Source organism: Somniosus microcephalus, chromosome 13, assembly GCF_052327205.1.
Source record: "Somniosus microcephalus isolate GS21.2 chromosome 13, FLI_Smic_1.0, whole genome shotgun sequence".
Lineage (NCBI taxonomy): Eukaryota > Metazoa > Chordata > Chondrichthyes > Squaliformes > Somniosidae > Somniosus > Somniosus microcephalus.
The window spans coordinates 47382874-47403005 of record NC_140999.1 but is presented as its reverse complement, the minus strand read 5'-3'; the positions used below and the strand labels follow the sequence as shown (position 1 = coordinate 47403005).

General features: G+C 47.9%; 1 protein-coding gene across 1 annotated transcript in view; it reads right to left on the bottom strand.

The window, feature by feature from the left end:
- LOC147108294 (semaphorin-6B-like) overlaps positions 1-20132 on the bottom strand; it is a 789919-nt gene that overhangs the window by 330358 nt on the left and 439429 nt on the right. The window contains exon 3 of the mRNA XM_086004876.1: positions 8800-8934. Coding sequence (XP_085861002.1) covers positions 8800-8899 — 100 coding nt within the window. The 5' untranslated portion in view covers positions 8900-8934. The remainder of the gene's footprint in view (positions 1-8799; positions 8935-20132) is intronic.

Genomic DNA, 20132 nt, shown 5'->3' with positions numbered 1-20132 from the left:
GCTGGGTGGGCGTGTGTGCTGTGAGGAGGATGCCGAGAAACTCCAGTATGATTTGGACAGGTTGGGTGATTGGGCAGAAGCATGGCAGATGCATATAATGTGGATAAATGCGAGGTTATCCACTTTGGTGGCAAAAACAGGAAGGCAGATTATTATTTGAACGGCAATAGATTGGGAGAAGGGGAAGTGCAACGAGACCTTGTGCACCAGTCGCTGAAGGTAAGCATGCAGGTGCAGCAGGCGGTTAAGAAGGCAAATGGTATGTTGGCCTTTGTAGCGAGAGGGTTCGAGTACAGGAACCAAGGATGTCTTACTGCAGTTGTACAGGGCCTTGGTGAGACCACATCTTGAGTATTGTGTGCAGTTTTGGTCGCCTTATCTGAGGAAGGATGTTCTTGCCATGGAGGGAGTACAGCGAAGATTCACCAGATTGATACCTGGGATGGCAGGAATGATGTATGAGGAGAGATTGGGTCGATTGGGCTTGTACTCGCTGGAGTTCAGAAGAATGAGAGGGAATCTCATTGAAACTTATAAAATTCTAACAGGACTAGACAGACTAGATACAGGAAGGATGTTCCCGATGGCCGGGGAGTCCAGAACCAGGGGTCACAGTCTAAGGATAAGGGGTAAGCCATTTAGGACAGAGATGAGGAGGAATTACTTCACCCAGAGAGTGGTGAACCTATGGAATTCTCTACCACAGAAGGCAGTGGAGGCCAATTCATTAAATATATTCAAGAAGGAGTTAGATATATTTCTTAAGGCTAAAGGGATCAAGGGATATGGGAGAAGGCAGGGACAGGGTACTGAATTTGGATGACCAGCCATGATCGCATTGAATGGCAGAGCAGGCTCGAGGGGCCGAATGGCCTACTCCTGCTCCTATCTTCTATGTTTCTATGTTTCTATTATGAGGGTGGGGTCAAATCAGAACCTGATGCCATAACAGATGCATACTTCCCAAGAGGGGTCACTGAACAGTGGCCAGCAGCATAATCAACAGTAGCCATTATATAGCTGTCAGTTATAACTTGCCAATATCCCACCCTCATTTTAGGCTCTCCTTTACAACAGTGTGGGGAAAATTTCCTCTGTGCATTAATGAAATCATTATAAAGAATGAGTTTCCAATTTTGATGGAACAAATGTTGGAACATGGTGCACACAGGAATTCTTCCCCCTTCATATCTGCCAGTTCCTTAACCCCTCTTCCTCACATTGTCAGTTTTAACATCTTTTCTAATAACATAAGGATCTGAGAATTTTTAAGATCAGAAAAGGACAAAAAAGTTACCCATTTTTTACATCAACCCCATCTGTCTGCTTTCTCACCATATCCCTCAATACCCCCTCTCTCTCAAATTCACTTACACCATCCACTTCAATGGCCTTCCCTGGTAACATATTCCACAAGTGTATTCCCCTTGAGTGAAAAAGTAGCACCTCACTTCCCTTCTTACTCCTAACTTCCTAATTTATAACTTGTGCCCTTTGGAATTTGAACCCTTTAATATAATGGGCATTTTGGCCAGACCAACTTTGTGAATTCCCTTCACAATCTTCAAAACTCCTGTTAGGTCATTTGCTGCCATCACTTTTGAAGAAGAGGGGGAACTTTCTTCACCGGCTAAGGAGTTAAAGACACTGCCCCCGGTATTGTACCTATCCTTAAAGACCAATTTTCAGGTACAATTTCTGGTCTGTGCTGACTTATCTGCTGAGTGGGTGATACTAAAATTGGCCTCAGCATAGGAACAGGAGTAGGGCATTCAGTGCCTCGAGCCTGTTCCGCCATTCAACTAGATGATGGCTGATCTGTATCATAACTCCATTTACCATCCTTGGTTCCGTAATCCTCAATACCCTTGAGATGTCAGCTGTGGCTCAGTTGGTAACTCGGAGTCAGAAGGTTGTGGGTTCAAGTCCCACTCCAAGGACTTCAGCAACATAAAGCTAGGTTGACACTCCAGTGCAGTGCTGAGGGAGTGCTGCACTGTCAGAGGTGCCCTCTTTTGGAAGAGATGTTAAACCAAGGCCCTGTCTGCTCTTTCAGGTGGACGTAAAAGATCCCATGGCACTATTTTGAAGAAGAGCAGGGGAGTTATCCTCGGTGTCCTAGCCAATATTTATCCCTCAACCACCATCACTAAAAACAGATTATCTGGTCATTATCACATTGCTGTTTGTGGGACCTTGCTGTGCGCAAATTGGCTGCCGCGTTTCCCACATTACAACAGTGACTCCACTTCAAAAGTACTTCATTGGCTGTAAAGCGCTTTGAGGTGTCCAGTGGTCGTGGAAGGCGCTATGCAAATGCAAGTCTTTCTTTCTTTTTGCCTAACAAAAATCTGTCAATCTCAGCTTTGAAATTTTCAATTGACCCAGCCTCAACAGCTTTTTGGGGGAGTGAGTTCCAGATTTCCACTGCGTGTGACGGGAGGAGAAAGTCAGCCAGAGCTCATGCAGGAAGATAGGGATGCGAGGTAAGGCAGGATTGAGCTGGGGATGTGATGCACCATTGTTGAATATGCTGCCTAGGCAGGAAGTATGTCCATTTGGTACCAGAAAGCAGCTATTGCTGGAGAAACAGATCGCAGTATGAACCAGGATATTTAAGGGAGGAAGGGAGAGCATTGAAGGGAAAAAGAAATTCTAGTCAACAAACTTATTGACACTAAATTAATTGATTCACAGCTTCATATTAATTGCCTCAGACTGGGCAGCTTTGCATCAAGGGAGGGGTTGTTACATCAACACTACCTAGAGTATCTCCAGAGTCTGCTCATTAAAATTGCACATCTGTTCACCACGCTAATATAATGCATTGCCGCCACACACCCAGTTCAATGACGGCGTGTTCAAAAATAATACCTGAAATCAGAGTGGGACTCAGCTCCACAAAAGCCCCATTCTACTGCTATAACAAAAATGTTTACATAACCCCAAAAAATAAACACACGCACAGACTACCAACGAAAAGGTTGTTAAAAGATTTAATTTCACCGTTGTGTGTTTTATTGGGTGAATTCACAAGGTCACTGACCAGCAATGCTGCTTCGAATCATTTCCAAAAATCAACAATCCCAAAGTGTTATTAGGAATTATATAAGGGTTCACAGTCCAATTGGGCCATACACCACTCAATTACAACAACAGAACTGGCTGATGAGGGTCATTTATATTCATTGCAACGCAGTCAAACTTTACTCATGTTAAACAGAATTGGAAGGGCTCTTGTGCATGAAATATCCTGATTCGCTGCCAAAGGTGTCACAAAGCACAATGGGGCAATTTCCTGAAAATATATTTAAATTGCCGGTGTTGTCCGCAGTAATTAATAAGAAAACATCTGTGCAGTCATATAAATGTTTGACTTACTCTATTTGAGGACACGTATACCACAGATGAGACCTTTTAGCTAAGTACATCTTTACGTGAGCAACTGCGTATTTTTTCTCACCCCCCCCACATCTGAGGGTAAATTCATCGCTCCTGTATTCCCAGCAGGAATGGAGCGTGGGCCAGACATTCAGCACTACTGTTGTAGCCCTAACTCTGACCTGCACTCCTCTTTTGAGTGTAGCTCGGCGCTGGAAGCACAGGATTGGTGAACATACCCTGTAGTTACACAGATATCAACTGCCCTGTAATCTGAAATAAAAACAGAAAATGCTGGAAATACTCAGCAGGTCAGGCAGCATCTGTGGAGAGAGAAACTGAGTTAACGTTTCAGGTCGATAACCTTTCGTCAGAACTGGAAAAAGTTGGAGATGTAACAGTTTTTTAAGCAAGTGCAGGGGCAGGGAGAGGGGGAGGGAGGAAAGAACAAAAGGGAAAGTCTGTGATAGGATGGAAGGCAGGAGAGATTAAGAGACAAAAGGGATGATGGTGCAAGGCAAAAGGAGATGGTAATGGGACAAGTTAAGAAACAAACGATGACTCTAGATGAAATGTAAATGGCACTGGCAGAATGATCGACAGCTGCCATGTGAGAGAGAGGGAAAAAAATGAAAAACAAAGATAGGGGCAGAGGTTATGGTCTGAAACTGTTGAACTCGATGTTGGGTCCAGAAGGCTGTAAAGTGCCCTGCAATCTGTGCTGAACTGGGTGTGCTTTATATAGGAGTGTAAAAAAAAGACATTCGACCATCACAGCCGAGGCTGATCCTGCCCTCATCTGGATAAGCAATCAGAAGTGGGAACTCTGGCAGATTTCTATTCGCTTTACTTCAACCAGAGGCACTGATGTCACAACTGCTGCCCCGGCAGAGATCAGACCACGGATCAAACCTGACAACAGGCAGCGCTTTCACCAACTGAGCCATGAGAGAACATAAGAACATAAGAAATAGGACCAGGCCATTCAGGAAGTCTCAAAGATCTTCTCCAGGTTGGCTATAAAGTACATTAATTATCAGCTCACAGTTCCCTTCAATGGCTCAGGGGGTAAATGCACTGCTTGATGTGCTGCTGCACCATACAGACCTGGAAAGCTCCAGGTTTGGTCTAGGTTAGTGCTGAGTTAGCCAATCTGAGCCAGGGCTGTTAATAATTGGTCGCAATGGTCCTGAGCTGTGGAGAGGAAAAATAAGCTGGGGTTCATACCCCTGATTAGTAGCCAATGCTGCATGTGGATGTTTGGCAAGAACAGTATTGGGCTCATTTTAATTGGATATCCTGCAGACACTCGGGCAGGGTGGGGTGGAATTTTAACACCCCACCCTGCCTGCCCAGGACGGGTGGAAGATTCAAGTGAGGTCCTGCTGTTAAATTCAGCCAGACCTTTGCCTTCCCCATATTTCCTGGCTGCTGAAAGTCGCCCTCGCTCCCTCCCCACCTCCCTGCTACTATCAGGGCTTTCATTGTTTAGGCTCAGAGATCATAAAAGTAGCCCACTGGGTGAGTGACTGTAGTGCAGCAGGCAATGTACTTCAGCCTGAATCAGCTCTTCCAGGAGAGGAGGGGACAAAACTGGAACCAAGAATAATGAATAAGAGTGAGCACTTTATTATTAGCATGTCCCAGTGCTGTTCATTAACCAGCGCTCAAGAGAGGCTTGTGGCTGTACAGCCACAGATTTTCTCCTCCGCCGTTTAAGGAAGCACTTAGCACTACTTGTCCTGACCACACAGCTGAGATCAGAAGCATGCTGTGTGGGGAATTGTACTAAAACTTATGTCGTGACAGTCCATGGCACATTGTATTTGCGTGCCATTAATGTTGTCACTAAGATTTCACCACTGGTGGCTGTGTGAAATTTTCATACTGCATTGCCATGAACTGTGAGAAACATTGAGAAGTACATTTACAGATTTGGTCTTTCCAACTTAGGTTATGTCTGGAAAGAGAATTTTGAGTTAAATAAGCACCGATAGCTAGTGGTATGTTTGTGACTCTGGTGGTAATAGTAGGAGCAATTTGAGGGGATGAATTAAGAATATCATACAAGTGTAAGACACAATATTAGACTGTATTGGTCAAGTACAATTCTTTCTATAATGTCCTGATACCAATACACTAAAAAGCCCAGTCCCAACACAGACCACCATGTAGTTTATCTTTTAAGAACTTCGATTTTCATCTCTTTGTATTGCTATTCTATTTCCAACAGCAGTTCCATCACAGGTCAACAGAGGACAAGAAGGTCAAGGGAATCCACACTGCCTATTGTGGGCTTCAAAATGGTTCCCACCCTTTTAAATCTACCCATAACTCAAGTGTGTGTTTAAATAATTCCTGTAACATTTCTGCCATGTCTCCATACCACCATTTATAGCATTCTTGCTGATGTCTAACATATTTCCATTAGTTGACATGAATTTCATCAAACAATCTTCTAAGCCCCTTAATTTAACAATGATATATTGGCCAAACCTTACAATGAAAACAAAGCCTCACTTCACCGTGGAATGCCACTCCCTGGAGGTCAGGACTCGTTGCTGTTGAGTGAGCACCTTCCCACAATACATAGTGCAAATACAATTCTCAGTGAATGAATGAGAAGCTCTGTCAGCGATTAAAAGATTTAAGGTATGAATTCAAGGGGTCATTTATCTGAGGTCATGGCAGGGTGGTCCTTTCCAGGACATGAAGGACCAATTTGGACAATGGGATAAGGTCAAGCACGCTCCCTAGCCCCACCATAAAATCCTTAAGGATTAAACCTAGACCCAACCCTGATGAACTGAGCCAGATGAAAGGAAGGTGTGGCTGCCTGTCTCTTCTCCTGCGAGGGATTCATTGTTCTTCTCAAGAACTATTTCTGGAGTGGCAGATTCTCTCTGTTTGGGGGAGGTGAGACATTTTGGGCTGGATTTTCTCAGCCCCGAGGAGGCGGGACTGCCGGGAAAGTTGCAGAATTTGGGAGCGGATGACAAACTCGTCCCCAACCCACCTCCGTGTCCTCTTGCCAGGAGGTGGGAAGCCGACCTGCCCCGGGCCCTGTCTCCTTGGAGGCGGAAAGGGATTAAAGCCTATTAACTGCCTGTTAACAGGTATTTAACAGGCAGAAAATAGGATTATCGCCATTTTTCGTGCTGAAATGCAGGCTTCCCGACCTGGGGGAACCCCGCCGGGGTGTAGGAGATGAGTAGGAAGTCTGCAGGGGGTCGGAGGGGTCTGAAAGTGCGATGTAGAGGTGAGTGATGGGTGCAAGTGTAGAGTGGTAAGTATGTGAGGTGAGTGTAAAGTGTTAGAAAATGTTAACTTACCTTTATTTCTACCTACAGCCTTCAGCCGCTGTGGAGCTGGAGTCCCCGACATCTCCATTGTAGATCAGAGACTGGCTGTTGCATCCTCCGATCCAACAGCCAGCTGATTTCTGCAAAGTAGAAAGGTTTGATGAGTCCTGAAGACAAGGGGCTGGGTTTTCTCAATGGAGATGTGCTGGAGGCGGGGCTACTGCTTGCCGGGTCTATGTCCCACTTCCATCATGTTCTGGCCAACCAGCGGGATTTTACCCTGATTTGACCTTGTTAAGCCCGCCCTGCAGGCTCAGCGGGCCAATTAGGGGGAAGTCAGTGACAGAGCACGTCAGCGTCTGACGTGCCATCTGTCAAGATTTCTTGAAAGAAGAAATGTCAGCGTTTGACAGCTCAGTGAAGCGGTCAAACACTGACATTCTGTGTAGTTTGATGAGTCCTTGTGTTCAGGACTCATCAAACCTTTCAACTTTGTAGAAAGCAGATGACTGTTGGTTCGGAGGATCCAACAGCCAGTCTGTGAAATCTACAATGGCGATGTCTGGACTCCGGAACCACCGTGGCTGAAGGCTGTAGGCAGAAACAAAGGTAAATGAACATTTTCTAACACTTAACACTCACCTCACATACTTACCACTCCACACTTGCACCCATCACTCACCTCTACCTCTCACTTTCAGGCCCCTCCGACCCCCTACTCGACCCCTCCAACCCGGCGGGGTTCTTCGAGGTTGGGAAACCTTCACCTAAAAAGGCAAAATGGGACTAATCCTTTTTTCTGCCTGTTAACTACCTGTTAGCAGGCAGTTAAAAGCATTTAATCCCTTTCTTGCCTCGAGGAGACGGGACTTGGGGCAGGACGGCGTCCCGCCTCCTGGCAAAAGGGCACGGAGGCGGAATGGGGGCGGATTTGCCAGCCGCCCCCACTTTCTGCAACTTTACCGGTCCCGCCTCCATACCCGCCTCCTCGGGGCTGACAAAATCCAGCCCAAGGACTCATCAAACTACACACAATGTCAGTGTTTGACAGCTTCACAGACCTGGCCTGCTGAGCCCGCCGGGCGGGCTTAACACGGTCAATCAGGGGAAATTCCCGCTGGTTGGCCAGAAGCTGATGGAGGCGGGACTGAAACCCGACAAGCAGCAGTCCCGCCTCCAAAAGCTTCCCATTCAGAAAATCCAGCCCTTTGGGGTAGATTTTCTCGAACCTGTCGGGAATAAGGCGGGACTTTCCCTTTCGGGTTTTTGACCCGCCTACTTCGACGTCCGGCCAATCCGCGCGATTTTCCCTTAATTGACCTTGTTGAGCCCGCCCAGTGGGCTCAGCAGGCCAATTAAGGGCCACCTGGCAACAGGTGATGTCACAGACTGCAATTTCATCTGTCAAGAGTTCTTGACAGATGAAATATCAGTGTTTTACAGCTGTTTGAAGTTGTCAAACACTGACAGTCTGAGTTCTGACATGAGTCATTCTTACGTAGGGCGGGGTTTTGGGCAGGATGGTGTCGGGACCCCCAAATTCAGGATTTCCCCCCCCCACATGCCTGAAACCCCGCCTGACTGCTCCACGAAAATCTAGCCCTTTGTCTCTGTGTTTGGATGTTTAGTTGTAGAGGGTGTTGGTACAATCATATAACAGGTTGTATTTCAAATCTTGTGCAACACTTCTTAGCCCGTGATCCTCTCTCCAATTTCCCCCCTCTTCTCCTGTGGACAAATGTAGCTACAGTTAGGAGGGGGAAAAAAATCAGCCAGGGTTTCTGCTCATTGCTATCTAGTGTTGGAAAGGATGTGTAGGCGTCGGATGAGAACAGGATCAGGCTTGGTTGTGATGCCCCCCATAACAGAACAGCTGCTGATATGCATTGTCCAGGATCATGTATGTTGAACGGTCACTGGGCAACCTGCACCTTTAGAAGCATGCCTCAGCAGGAGTCAGCATCTTCAGTAGAAAAGGAGAAAATGAGAGGCCCCCGCCCCAAAAAACACACATCTCCCAGGAGGATCCACGCTGAGTTGACCCTTACAAAATGAGTTCTGGCCTCTTGCGAATTTACTCTTCTTTCAAACTATAAATGTGTTCCTATATACTTACAGTCGGCAGACCCGGTGCTGAGGGGTCCACTATCATCTGGGAAAGTGGATTCGGCCAGTCCAGACAGTACCGAGAGAAACAGGAAAATCAACGACTTCATGGTGAGAGAGGAAATATGGCCTTCTTCAGCGATGTCTGGAGGCAAGGACACAAAAACACAGTGGTTAGCACAAGTGCCCTGCATTAATTTAAAGTTAGTGAACCTAGTCATTTCCTGGAGCAGTTTTGTTTAATGAAAAGGCTGTGTTTGGGTACAGACCCTCTAGCAAAGTAAGCTTTCTGTGAGAACATAAGTCTTGATGTCACATATGATGCAGAGGGAATTGTCCTCCAGCTTTGATTGTAGCTTCAAGTGGAATGGTAGATTTCTGATATATAAAATAATGAATGGCTCCCTTCGTAATACAGAGACTGCATTAAGCAACCAAACTACGCTCACACCATGTTTGGTGGGGTGTGCAATGCTCAATGCGGTACTGAGCCACACGGTATAGGTTCAATTTTTGGTCTGTGTTGAGGGAGCTGATTTCAGCTGGGGCAGCAATTTCAATGCAACAATTGACCCTAGTCCCTCTGGGGTGGGGGTGGTGGGCGCGGAGAGGGAGGGCGTGGGGGTGGAAATCAGCCAGGGTCACTGTCTAGGCAATATTGAAGAATGGAGGAACAGCATCTCATCTTTCGATTAGGCACTTTACAGCCTTCTGGACTCAACATAGAGTTCAACAATTTCAGACCATAACCTCTGCCCCATTCTTTTTTTTTCCCCATTCATTTTATTTATTATTTTTATTTATTTAAAAAATATATTTATTTTTACTTTTTTTTTGTTTACACTTCATCTGGAGCCATCTTTTGTTTCTTAACTTGTCCCATTACCATCTCCTTGTGCCTTGCACCATCTCTTAATGTCTCTTAATCTCTCCTGCCTTCCATCCTATCACAGACCTTCCCTTTTGTTCTTTCCTCCCCTCCCCCCTTTCCCTGCCCCTGCACTTGCTTAAAAACCTGTTCCATCTCCAGCTTTTTCCAGTTCTGACGAAGGGTCATCGACCTGAAACGTTAACTCAGTTTCTCTCTCCACAGATGCTGCCTGACCTGCTGAGTATTTCCAGCATTTTCTGTTTTTATTTCAGATTTCCAGCATCCGCAGTATACTGCTTTTGAAGAATGGACGAGGTGTCGGAAGATGCTCAGGGCTTGTGGAACCCTACCCCGTGAAAATTCACAAATATTGGGAGGTGGGGGGGCAGTCAGCAGGAATCCCTTGTCTTAGTTAATTAGATCATTAATATTATCCAATACACTCACTGATACAAATATATGAGAGATCATGCAAGCTCTAGAAAACAGGAAACCTAACCATTTGCTGAGGTGATAGCTCAGTTCCTCTTTCTACTTGAATAAAAGTGCAGGCAAAAAAAAATACACAATAAAACCCCACAATGAAACAAGCTAACTTTCTTCATATGCTCATTTGCCATTGGGATAGTGTTTAAAATTGCTCAGGTATATCACGTTATTATACCTATTAGAATTATCTCAGACTCCCTTTGCTGCAGTTTGTTGGAAAAGGAAAACCTGCAGAGACTTGTTTAATCCTTACCCTGCTGAATTATTTACCTCTCTGGCCCTCTAAATCACCAGGAGAAAATCAGACTCTATTTCAATTTCCTTAACTTTCCACAATGGCTGGTGCTTGATGCATATACAGCAGACCCATGGCTATTTGCATTCCACAATTTGTGAGTTTTCATGGATATTAATTTGAGGCTGCCCGCAATTTTTTTTTGGTTCAAAGCATCTATATATATATAAAAGGATATGTCTGTCTGTCTGTCTCTCTGGCCGGCTATACAATCAAAAGTTACAGAGCGTACCTATACATATGTTATATCAAAAGAAAGCTCATCATTAGGGGACTCTTGTAGGCATATTTACTTTTTGCTCGGACAAAAATTGTGCCGACGGTATCCAAAAAACGTTCAAAGTTCCTCATTATCCGCTCATTTGCATCGAGTGGGGGCGGGTTCATTGTGTGCGCGGGCGGGCCATCCTACAGTTGAGTGACGTGATGATTGACCAATCCTACAGTTCAGTGACCTGATGGTTGACCAATCGGTGCGTGTGTGGGCGGGCCTTATCATTCTGAACCGAGGTGAGTCGCCGCCATCTTGATTCCAAACTTTTCATTTCTTTTTCCCGCTTTCTGCGTCTTTAAAAAAAAAAGTTGCTTTTAAAACACACATTGTTTTTAAAAAAAGTTAATTACTTTCTAAATCTTTTATCTAATCTCATTAATTTTCCTACCTTTCCCCGTTTTTGCAGGTAGGCCTCGAAGCCTGGGCGTCTGTTGCCAGCCATGCTGGACCCTAGGCAATTGTTTTGTGGCAAGCTCCTCCCACCCCTCACCCCCCACCCCCCCACGCTGGGCCCGATTCCGAACCAGCGGCCAGCCATCTTGGTAAAGGCTGGCTGGGCTCACTGCAAGCTCCTCGCGCTAAATTCACGCTGGCGCTGCACGGCGCACGCGCACCTCCACACAGAGCACGGCCAGAGGGAAGCGAGCAGGTTAGCGGGGGGGGGGCTCGGGAGGGGAGGGGGAGCGGAGAGGGTTACCCCGGCAACCGGGCTCGCCAGCCGCAATCGGCCGTCTCAAGCCGCATCAGGCCCGGCCTCGGGAGGGCGGGGTTCGGGCTGACCGGGGCGCTGCGCTCGGCATGTCACTGCGTGGGGCGGCACAGAGCTCAGCGGAGCTATCGCCGGCAGAGGGGAGAGGGTCTGCTGGCTCCCCGCTCCCTTTCTCCCCCCCTCCTTCCCCCACCTCCCCCCTCCCTTTCTCCCCCCCTCCTTCCCCCCTCTCCACCTCTCCCCCCTCCTCTCCCTCTCCCCCCTCTCCTCCCCTCCCCCTCCCCATCCCCCCTCCCCTTCCCCCCTCTCCCCTCTCCCCCCTCCCCTCCCCTTCTTCCCCCCTCCACTCCCCCCCTCCCTTCCCCTTCCCCCCCCTCCCTTCCCCCCTCCCCTTCCCCCCTCCCCCCTCCCCCTTTCCCGCCTCCCCCTTTCCCCCCTCCCCTTCTTCCCCCCTCCACACCCCCCCTCCCCTCCCCCCTCCCTTCCCCTCCCCCTCCCCCCTCCCCTCCCCCCTCCCCTCCCCCCTCCCTTCCCCTTCCCCCCTCCCCTCCCCCCTCCCCTTTCCCCCCTCCCCTTCCCTTTCCCCCCTCCCCTTTCCTCCCCTCCCCTTTTTCCACCCCTTTCCCCCCCCAGTCGCTCTCTCTTCCCCCCAGTCGCTCTCTCTCTTCCCCCCCTCTCTTCCCCCCAATCTCTCGCTCTCTCTCTTCCCCCCAGTCGCTCTCTCTCTTCCCCCCAGTCGCTCTCTCTCTCTCTTCTAACAACAACATGCCCTCAAAAGACCCTCGGCACCGCCGGGCACTTCAGCTAGTGTTGTATAATTCAGGTGTGCAGACACTCAAGTTGATTTTGTTAGCTGGCGCAACACCCGTCCTCACACTGCTTGGCTTCACACTGTATCTTCATTTTAACAGAGAGCTAGCAGCCCTGCCATCTCTTTATTAATGTTAAAATCTCACCAGTACTCAGGTGTCAATAAACTAACCTCTATATACACACACATGCACAAACAAAGCTCTCTTTTCCTTGGCCAGAGGGTGCTGCAGAGCTGGCAGTATAACTTTGATTTGCTACCTCCCCATGTTACTATAAGCAACTACCAGCCTCTGGTAATATAACAATATCCCTCGTGACAGTTGCTGCTGAAATCTGAAGTGATTTATTTGATTATTTTTACTAACTGCTATGTTTAAAATTATTCTGCCTCGTACAGAATACAAGAACAATGAGCTAAATCTACCAGCAGTCAGCTGACCTTTACAATCAGTGTATAAGCTCTGTTAGATGAGCTTGCAACACTGATTTGCTGTCAAGAATAAAATCAAAACTTCATTTGTATTGAAATGCCAGAACATGCTTATTATTGACCACTAAAGCAATTCGTGACTAAAGACTTTTACGGGCTTTAAGGAATGCTTGAATTAAGCTGTTTCATTCCTTCTGTATTGTACTTGTTCACAGAACAGTGCACTAATTTATCATTTTTGGCCACCAACATATCTTGAGCACGTTTCCCCTTTCCTGTCTCGAGCCCAGCTTGGTGTTAAAACCCGTTATTGCCAAAATCGTTACTTTTCTCCGTTCAATTTGTGGAACCAGGTTGTTGCTGTCAAGTTGTTGCTGAAAGGGGGGTGGGAGCAGATTCAATATTAACTTTCAAAAGGAAATTGGATCTCTACTTAAAAAGGAAAAATTTGCAGGGCTATGGGGAAAGTGCAGGGGAGTGGGACAGTGCTGTATGATTCTATAAGTACAGCATGGGCTAGCTGTAACTCTGCCACAGTCGAAGAAAATTTCCTCTCTCCTTCATTTGCATTCAAGATTTTAGTACAATTTGAAAATACAGAGTAACTCCCCCCAGTGTGACGTCAACCCAACTGCAGAAGCCCGTCCCCATCTCCAGCACTGCTATATTCTACATTTCTTACACCGACCATTCTTATGGGATGGGGTGGGGGGTTGCGGGGGGGTGTTGTGCATGCGAGACTGGCAATTAGTGTCGGTTTATGGGTGCATTCGCGCTGTGGAGCTGCGCCCGTCGGAAACCAAAAGCTCAGCTCACGTGGGATCCTCACAGCCAACAGAAAAATAACCTTTCATCACATCAGTGGATTCGAGACCAGGCCCACGAGTGAAAGCACATTGGAGTGCCCCAGTCCCCCCAGACATACGATTCTCATTTCAACAAGCGAGGACAAGTGAATAATTCATGAGCCACATAATCGGTCTCATGAGTGGAACTAGACGTGGTCCCTGGTGTCTCAGTTGGTAACGGCACCACTTCATGTACTGCTGAATCATACAGACCAGAAAGGACTCGGTTCCATTTCCGGCCTGGGCTAAACCAGCTCGTCTCAGCTAGGCAGTAGTGTTGGCAGCGTTACAATTGGTTTCAGTGCCCTAGGACTAAGAAGGGAAAGAAATCAACCAAAGTTCCTGCCCCTGATCACTGGTCAGTCACCCCTGCTGGAAAAATTCACTTGTGTGGACAGCATCAGGGTTTGCTGTGATGCATCTCGTAGTCAAATAGCCTGCCCACACTCAGAGTATAGGATATGAAAGGTTTCTGCCACCTAAGGAAGTGTACCACAACACGAATTAGTGCCTTTGGGAGGAGCAGGGGAGGCACTGAGTACCACTCGCTGTGCTTTTCCGGTTTTAAGAAAATGTGTTCATCTGCGTGAGATTGAACCGTACAAACTGTGGAAACGAGAAAGCAATCTGTGCAGCCACCAGCCAACACAAGGCCATGAGCTGGCTGCATAGTACCTGAAGTGTGTGGATTGCTGCCTTGCAGTCGGCGTGTGCTGCACTGTACGCATGACAGGCAGGCAGAATGTCAGCGGCTAATCCTCAAGCAACAGGATCAGGTTCTTGGTGAATGTTTAGACAATTCTATGCCTCGTGGGCCTTCATCGTGCAGACCTATTTTTAAACACCATCTCCAACAGCAGCTTCATACTGGTTCGGAGCGGCCAGCGAGCTCTGGTTGTCACTCCTCCTTCAATTGTCTCACCTCCACTCCGCAAGGATGTTGTTTAAGCTTGGTATGGTTGCATGGGCACCGACAGCCCTCTGGTACCTTGCCTTCATCAGCATGTGTGAGCGCCAGGGTCAAAATCCTGGAACTTGTAATGTATATACCTTTAAGTGGGGAACTATCTTTTACAGCTCATGTATACTGCAGTACCGGCAGTGACCACACCTGTATATAGCCCTGAGTAGTAATCTTTAGAGATCAGTTCAACTGTGAGCCACGTTGAGTAAACACCTGTTGTACCGTTTCTGCTGCAGTCTGTATCTTATTATACGCGGACGTAACATTGGCAACGAGACAGGTTCGAACCTACCTGCAACTCTGCATCACCTCCCGGGGATTCGTTCCTGGAGATCAGTGGATTGGAGGTCAAGGCCAGAGGCTCGGGCGTCGACCACGGGCAACCGCCCAGTCATCCAGCAGAGACTCGAGAATTGCGGGGGAGGCTGTCGAGAGCCAGGCTTGGCTTTCCAGTCGAGGTGGTCCAGCGAAACGGGCTGGCAACAGGTAGTGCGCAGACCCTTCCCGGACAGCGGCGGGCTAGAGCCCGACCGAGCGGCACAAAAAAGGGCCGAGCAGCATCGACGGGGGAGAGAGAGAGGGCAGAGCGCACAGGGCGCAGTCGGTGTTCAGGGGCCGAGCAGCGTTGGAGAGAGGGAGAGAGAGAGACGCGCAGAAACCCGCGAGGCGCCGCCATTGCCACGAGGACCGCCGAGAGCAGCGTTGGCAGCAGCGCAGGAGAAGCGCGCGAAACCTACAGGGCGCCGCCATTGCCACGAGAACCGCCGGGAGCGGGGGAGGAAGGAAAGCGCAGGAGACGCCATTTTAAGCCATTGGGAGACGCCATTTTTAACCACACCCAAAATGCCGAAGAGTGGCAGTATCACCGCATTTGACAATGAAGTCGAAGATTGGACTCTGACCCTGAACACGGGGGCCCCACAAGGATGTGTGCTGAGCCCCCTCCTCTACTCCCTCTTCACCCACGACTGTGTGGCTGTTCATGGTTCCAACACCATCATCAAGTTTGCGGATGACACCACGGTAGTAGGCCAGATCACCAACAACGATGAGTCAGCCTACAGGGAGGAGGTCCAGCATCTCGTGAAGTGGTGCGCCAATAACAACCTGGCCCTCAACATCAAGAAAACCAAAGAAATCATTGTGGACTTCAGGAAGTCCAAAGGCGGAAGTCACACCCCCATCCACATCAATGGGGCTGTGGTGGAAAGGGTGGACAGCTTTAAGTTCCTCGGAGTTCACATCACGGAAGACCTCTCCTGGTCCCTCAATACCTCCTCTCTGGTGAAGAAGGCCCAGCAGCGCCTATATTTCCTAAGGAGGCTGAAGGGATGTAACCTGTCACCCCTGATCCTCTCTAACTTTTACCGCTGCACTATAGAGAGCATCCTGACAAACTGTATCACAGTATGGTATGGCAGCTGTAGCTACTATGACCGGAAAGCCCTGCAGCGGGTAGTCAAAACTGCCCAATGCATTACCGGCACCCGGCTACCGACCATAGAGCACATATACCAGAAACGCTGTCTACGGAGGTCACGGTCCATCATCAAAGACCCTACCCACCCCAGCCACAGTCTGTTCACCCTCCTGCCATCTGGGAGATACTACAGATGCATTCGCACCCGTACGGCCAGATTTAGGAACAGCTTCTTTCCCAGGGCTGTCATCCTACTGAACTCCACAAACAAACTCTAAAGCCTGCACATCTGCCAATGCATTTTATTATGGTTATGTTATGTTAATATACTACAAGCCAAATGTATGTTGAATGTTTAAATGTCTTAATCCAAATGTACACTCTCGGGAGCCGCAAGCCTACATTTCGTTGTACTGCACTTGTGCACTAACAATGACAATAAAAGTTGATTTGATTTGATTTGATTTGACTACATATGTCGAACGAATAGAGGTGTACTGCAAGGCAAATGAGGTGTCAGATGACAAGAAAGCGTCGGCATTGTTAAATTTAATGGGTGCAAAGATGTATGGTTTATTACAAAATCTAGTAACCCCAACGAAGCCAATGGAAAAGAGTTTTGAAGACATAGTAACAATACTAAAGGAACATTTAAACCCCACACCGCTGCTGATAGCAGAAAGATTCAAGTTTCACAAACGGAACCAGCATAAGGATGAAAGCAATGCTGATTATTTAACAGAACTGCGCAAACTATCGAAACACTGCCAATTTGGAGCGGAACTGGCAGATACCTTAAGGGATAAGTTTGTGTGTGGGCTTCAATGTGAAGGAACCCAGAAATGGCTTTTATCAGAAAAGGACCTTACGCTGGAAAAGGCTTTCAGCATTGCGGTATCATATGAAGCAGCAGCACGGGGCGCTGCAGAGATACAACAGAGACCGCAAGAATATGGCACAAACGAAATGTCATATGGAACAGAGAAGTGCTATCGCTGCGGCAGAACAACACACAACCAGAATGATTGCTGGTTCAAAGACAAAGTGTGCAGACAGTGTGGAAAAGTAGGACACATAGCACGAGTCTGCAGGTCGGGAAAGAAAACCAGCAATAAGAAACCTACCAAAGGAAAGTACAAGAAGGTACATAAGATGACGGAGAATAGTTCAGACGAACAAAAGAGTGATAACGACTCCAAAAGCAGGGAACTGAGTTGTCTGAAACTAAATAATGTGATCACAACGGAGGATCACCGAACCATTTGGGTCACTCTCAAGATTGCAGGAGTCCAGGTAAAGATGGAATTGGACACAGGATCAACCCTAACAGTCATAAACCGACGGGACTACGAGCGGCTATTCTCACACATACCCTTGAGAGACACAAAAATTATTTTGAAGACGTACACAGGGCAAAAAAGTCTACCCCAAAGGAAAAATAAGGGTGACCGTTATATATAACAGTAAGGAAACACCAAAACTAGACCTGTATGTATTGCAAGATGGAGGACCACCATTACTGGGACGTGAATGGATCCGGAAAATACAACTGGATTGGCATTCCATACAGGCACTGAATGTGGCTGACAAAAAGGATGACGACGTCACACCTGAGCGAATGTGAAAGATCCTAACTGATGTGAAAGAAGTGTTCCAGCAAGGACTTGGAACACGAAAAGACATGACAGCGACAATTAAAATTGAAGAAAACGCAAGCCCAAAATTTTTTAAGGCCAGACCGGTACCTTATGCGATCCGCCCAGCCGTCGAAGCAGAGCTGGAGAGTCTGGAACGTTCAGGTGTACTGTCCAAGGTAGACTGGAGCGAGTGGGCTACACCCATCGTCCCTGTGATGAAAAAGTCGTTGAGCAGCACACCAAGGAAGGTTCGCATCTGTGGGGACTTTAAGGTAACAGTGAACCCGGTCCTTCACACCGTACAATATCCACTTCCGCGGATTGAAGATATTTTCGCCTCGCTATCTGGAGGGAAACGCTTCACTAAGATTGATCTGGCCCAGGCGTATCTGCAAATGGAGGTAGAAGAAGCATCAAAAAAATACCTCACAATCAACACCCATAAAGGTCTCTACCAATACAACCGGCTGGTATTCGGGGTAGCATCAGCTCCGGCTATTTGGCAGAGGGCAATGGAACAAGTCCTGCAAGGGATCCCAGGGACCCAGTGTTATTTGGACGACATCCTGGTCATGGGCGAAAATGACAGTGATCACCTTGCCAACCTGGAGCAGGTGCTCACTAGATTGCAGGAATATGGGCTCCGAGCTAACCGCCCCAAATGCGAGTTTTTTAGAAAAAAGATCTCGTATTGTGGCCACGTTATCGATAAAGAGGGGTTACATAAGTCCCCAGAGAAGATTGAGGCAGTAGTCAAGGCTCCAGCACCGGAAAATGTGTCACAACTGAGGTCGTTCCTCGGGCTGGTAAACTACTACCATAAGTTCTTGCCAAATTTGTCTACAATACTACACCCACTGAACACCCTACTGCAAACTGGGGTGCCATGGAAGTGGAGTGACGAATGTAGACGAGCCAGAAGAGCAAAACACTAATCACATCGAAAGAGGTATTGGCCCATTACAACCCAGCATTACCAATTTGGTTGGCATGTGATGCGTCACCCTACGGCATTGGAGCGGTGCTGTCGCACAAATTCTCGGACGGCTCAGAGAGGCCAATAGCCTTTGCGTCACGATCACTAACCTCAGCTGAGCGTAACTACGCCCAGATTGACAGGGTGGCCCTCAGCCTAATGTGGGGAGTGAAAAAGTTCAATCACTATCTGCACGGGCAGAAATTCACCTTGCTGACTGATCACCAGCCTCTTGTCTCCATTTTTAATCCGAAGAAGGGCGTTCCGGTGATGACTGCGCAACGACTACAAAGCTGGTCACTTTTTCTAGGGGTGCACCACTATGAGATTGAATATAAGGGCACAAAACAGCATGGAAATGCTGATGGGCTATCACGCCTGCCACTGCCTACTGCGGAGGAAGCACCAGCAGTGGATCCTGTCGAAATATTCCATTCAACTATAGTTGAATACCTACCGGTAACTAACGCTTGTATCGAAAAGGAAACCCGAAATGACCCGACACTGTCTCGGGTATATGATTTGACGGTGAAGGGATGGCCAGCGCATGGCGACTCACTGTTGCCAGCATTCTCGACAAGGAGAGAACAGCTGTCAGTGTGCCGGGGGACCTTGATGTGTGGATCCCGAGTGGTAATTCCACCCAAGTTAAGGGATAGAGTGCTCAATGAGCTTCATGAGGGTCATCTGGGAGGGGTAAAAATGAAAAGCCTAGCCAGGGCTTATGTGTGGTGGCCGGGAATCGATAAACAAATCGAGGACCTGACCAAGAGCTGCTCAGGATGCCAGAAAGTCCAAAATGCACCACCACAGGCCCCTCTACACCCATGGGAGTGGCCCTCACCTCCATGGCAACGGGTGCATATTGATTTTGCTGGTCCATTCATGGACTCAATGTTTTTAATAGCCGTGGATGCGCACTCGAAATGGCCTGAGGTCATCAAAATGTCCTCCACCACCACGGAGAAAACTATTGCAGTCCTACGGGCCATTTTTGCCAGGAATGGCTTGCCAGAACAGATTTGCTCCGACAACGGAGCACAGTTTGTGTCCGAAGAGCTCCGGAGGTTCTTGAAAAAGAATGGGGTAAGGCATTACACATCCGCCCCGCATCATCCAGCCACAAATGGATTGGCTGAGAGGTTCGTACAAACCTTTAAGAAGGCAATAAAGGCTATGTACAATGACAACATTCCGCTGCAGCACAAGGTGGACAATTTCCTATTCGCCTACCGGAATGCGACACATGCAGTCACCAACCAGGCCCCAGCCATGATGTTCTTTAACCGAAGGTTAAGATCTCGCCTGGATTTGCTCAGACCAAACGTACGAAGAGATGTTGAGAGTAAGCAATTCCAGCACATCCATGAGTAGCCAACAAGGAGCTTCAATGTAGGGCAACCAGTCTTGGCCCGCGACTACCGAACAGAAAAATGGCAGCCAGGAACGATATGCACACGGCAGGGCCCACTAATATACACAGTGGACGTTGGGGAGAGCATCGTGAGACGCCATGCTGACCACATCCTAGAGTCACAGGAACAAGTCAACCCCATGCCTCGCCCATACGTACCTGGTGATGAACCCGACGTACAGGTCGTATCTACCCCAGAAACA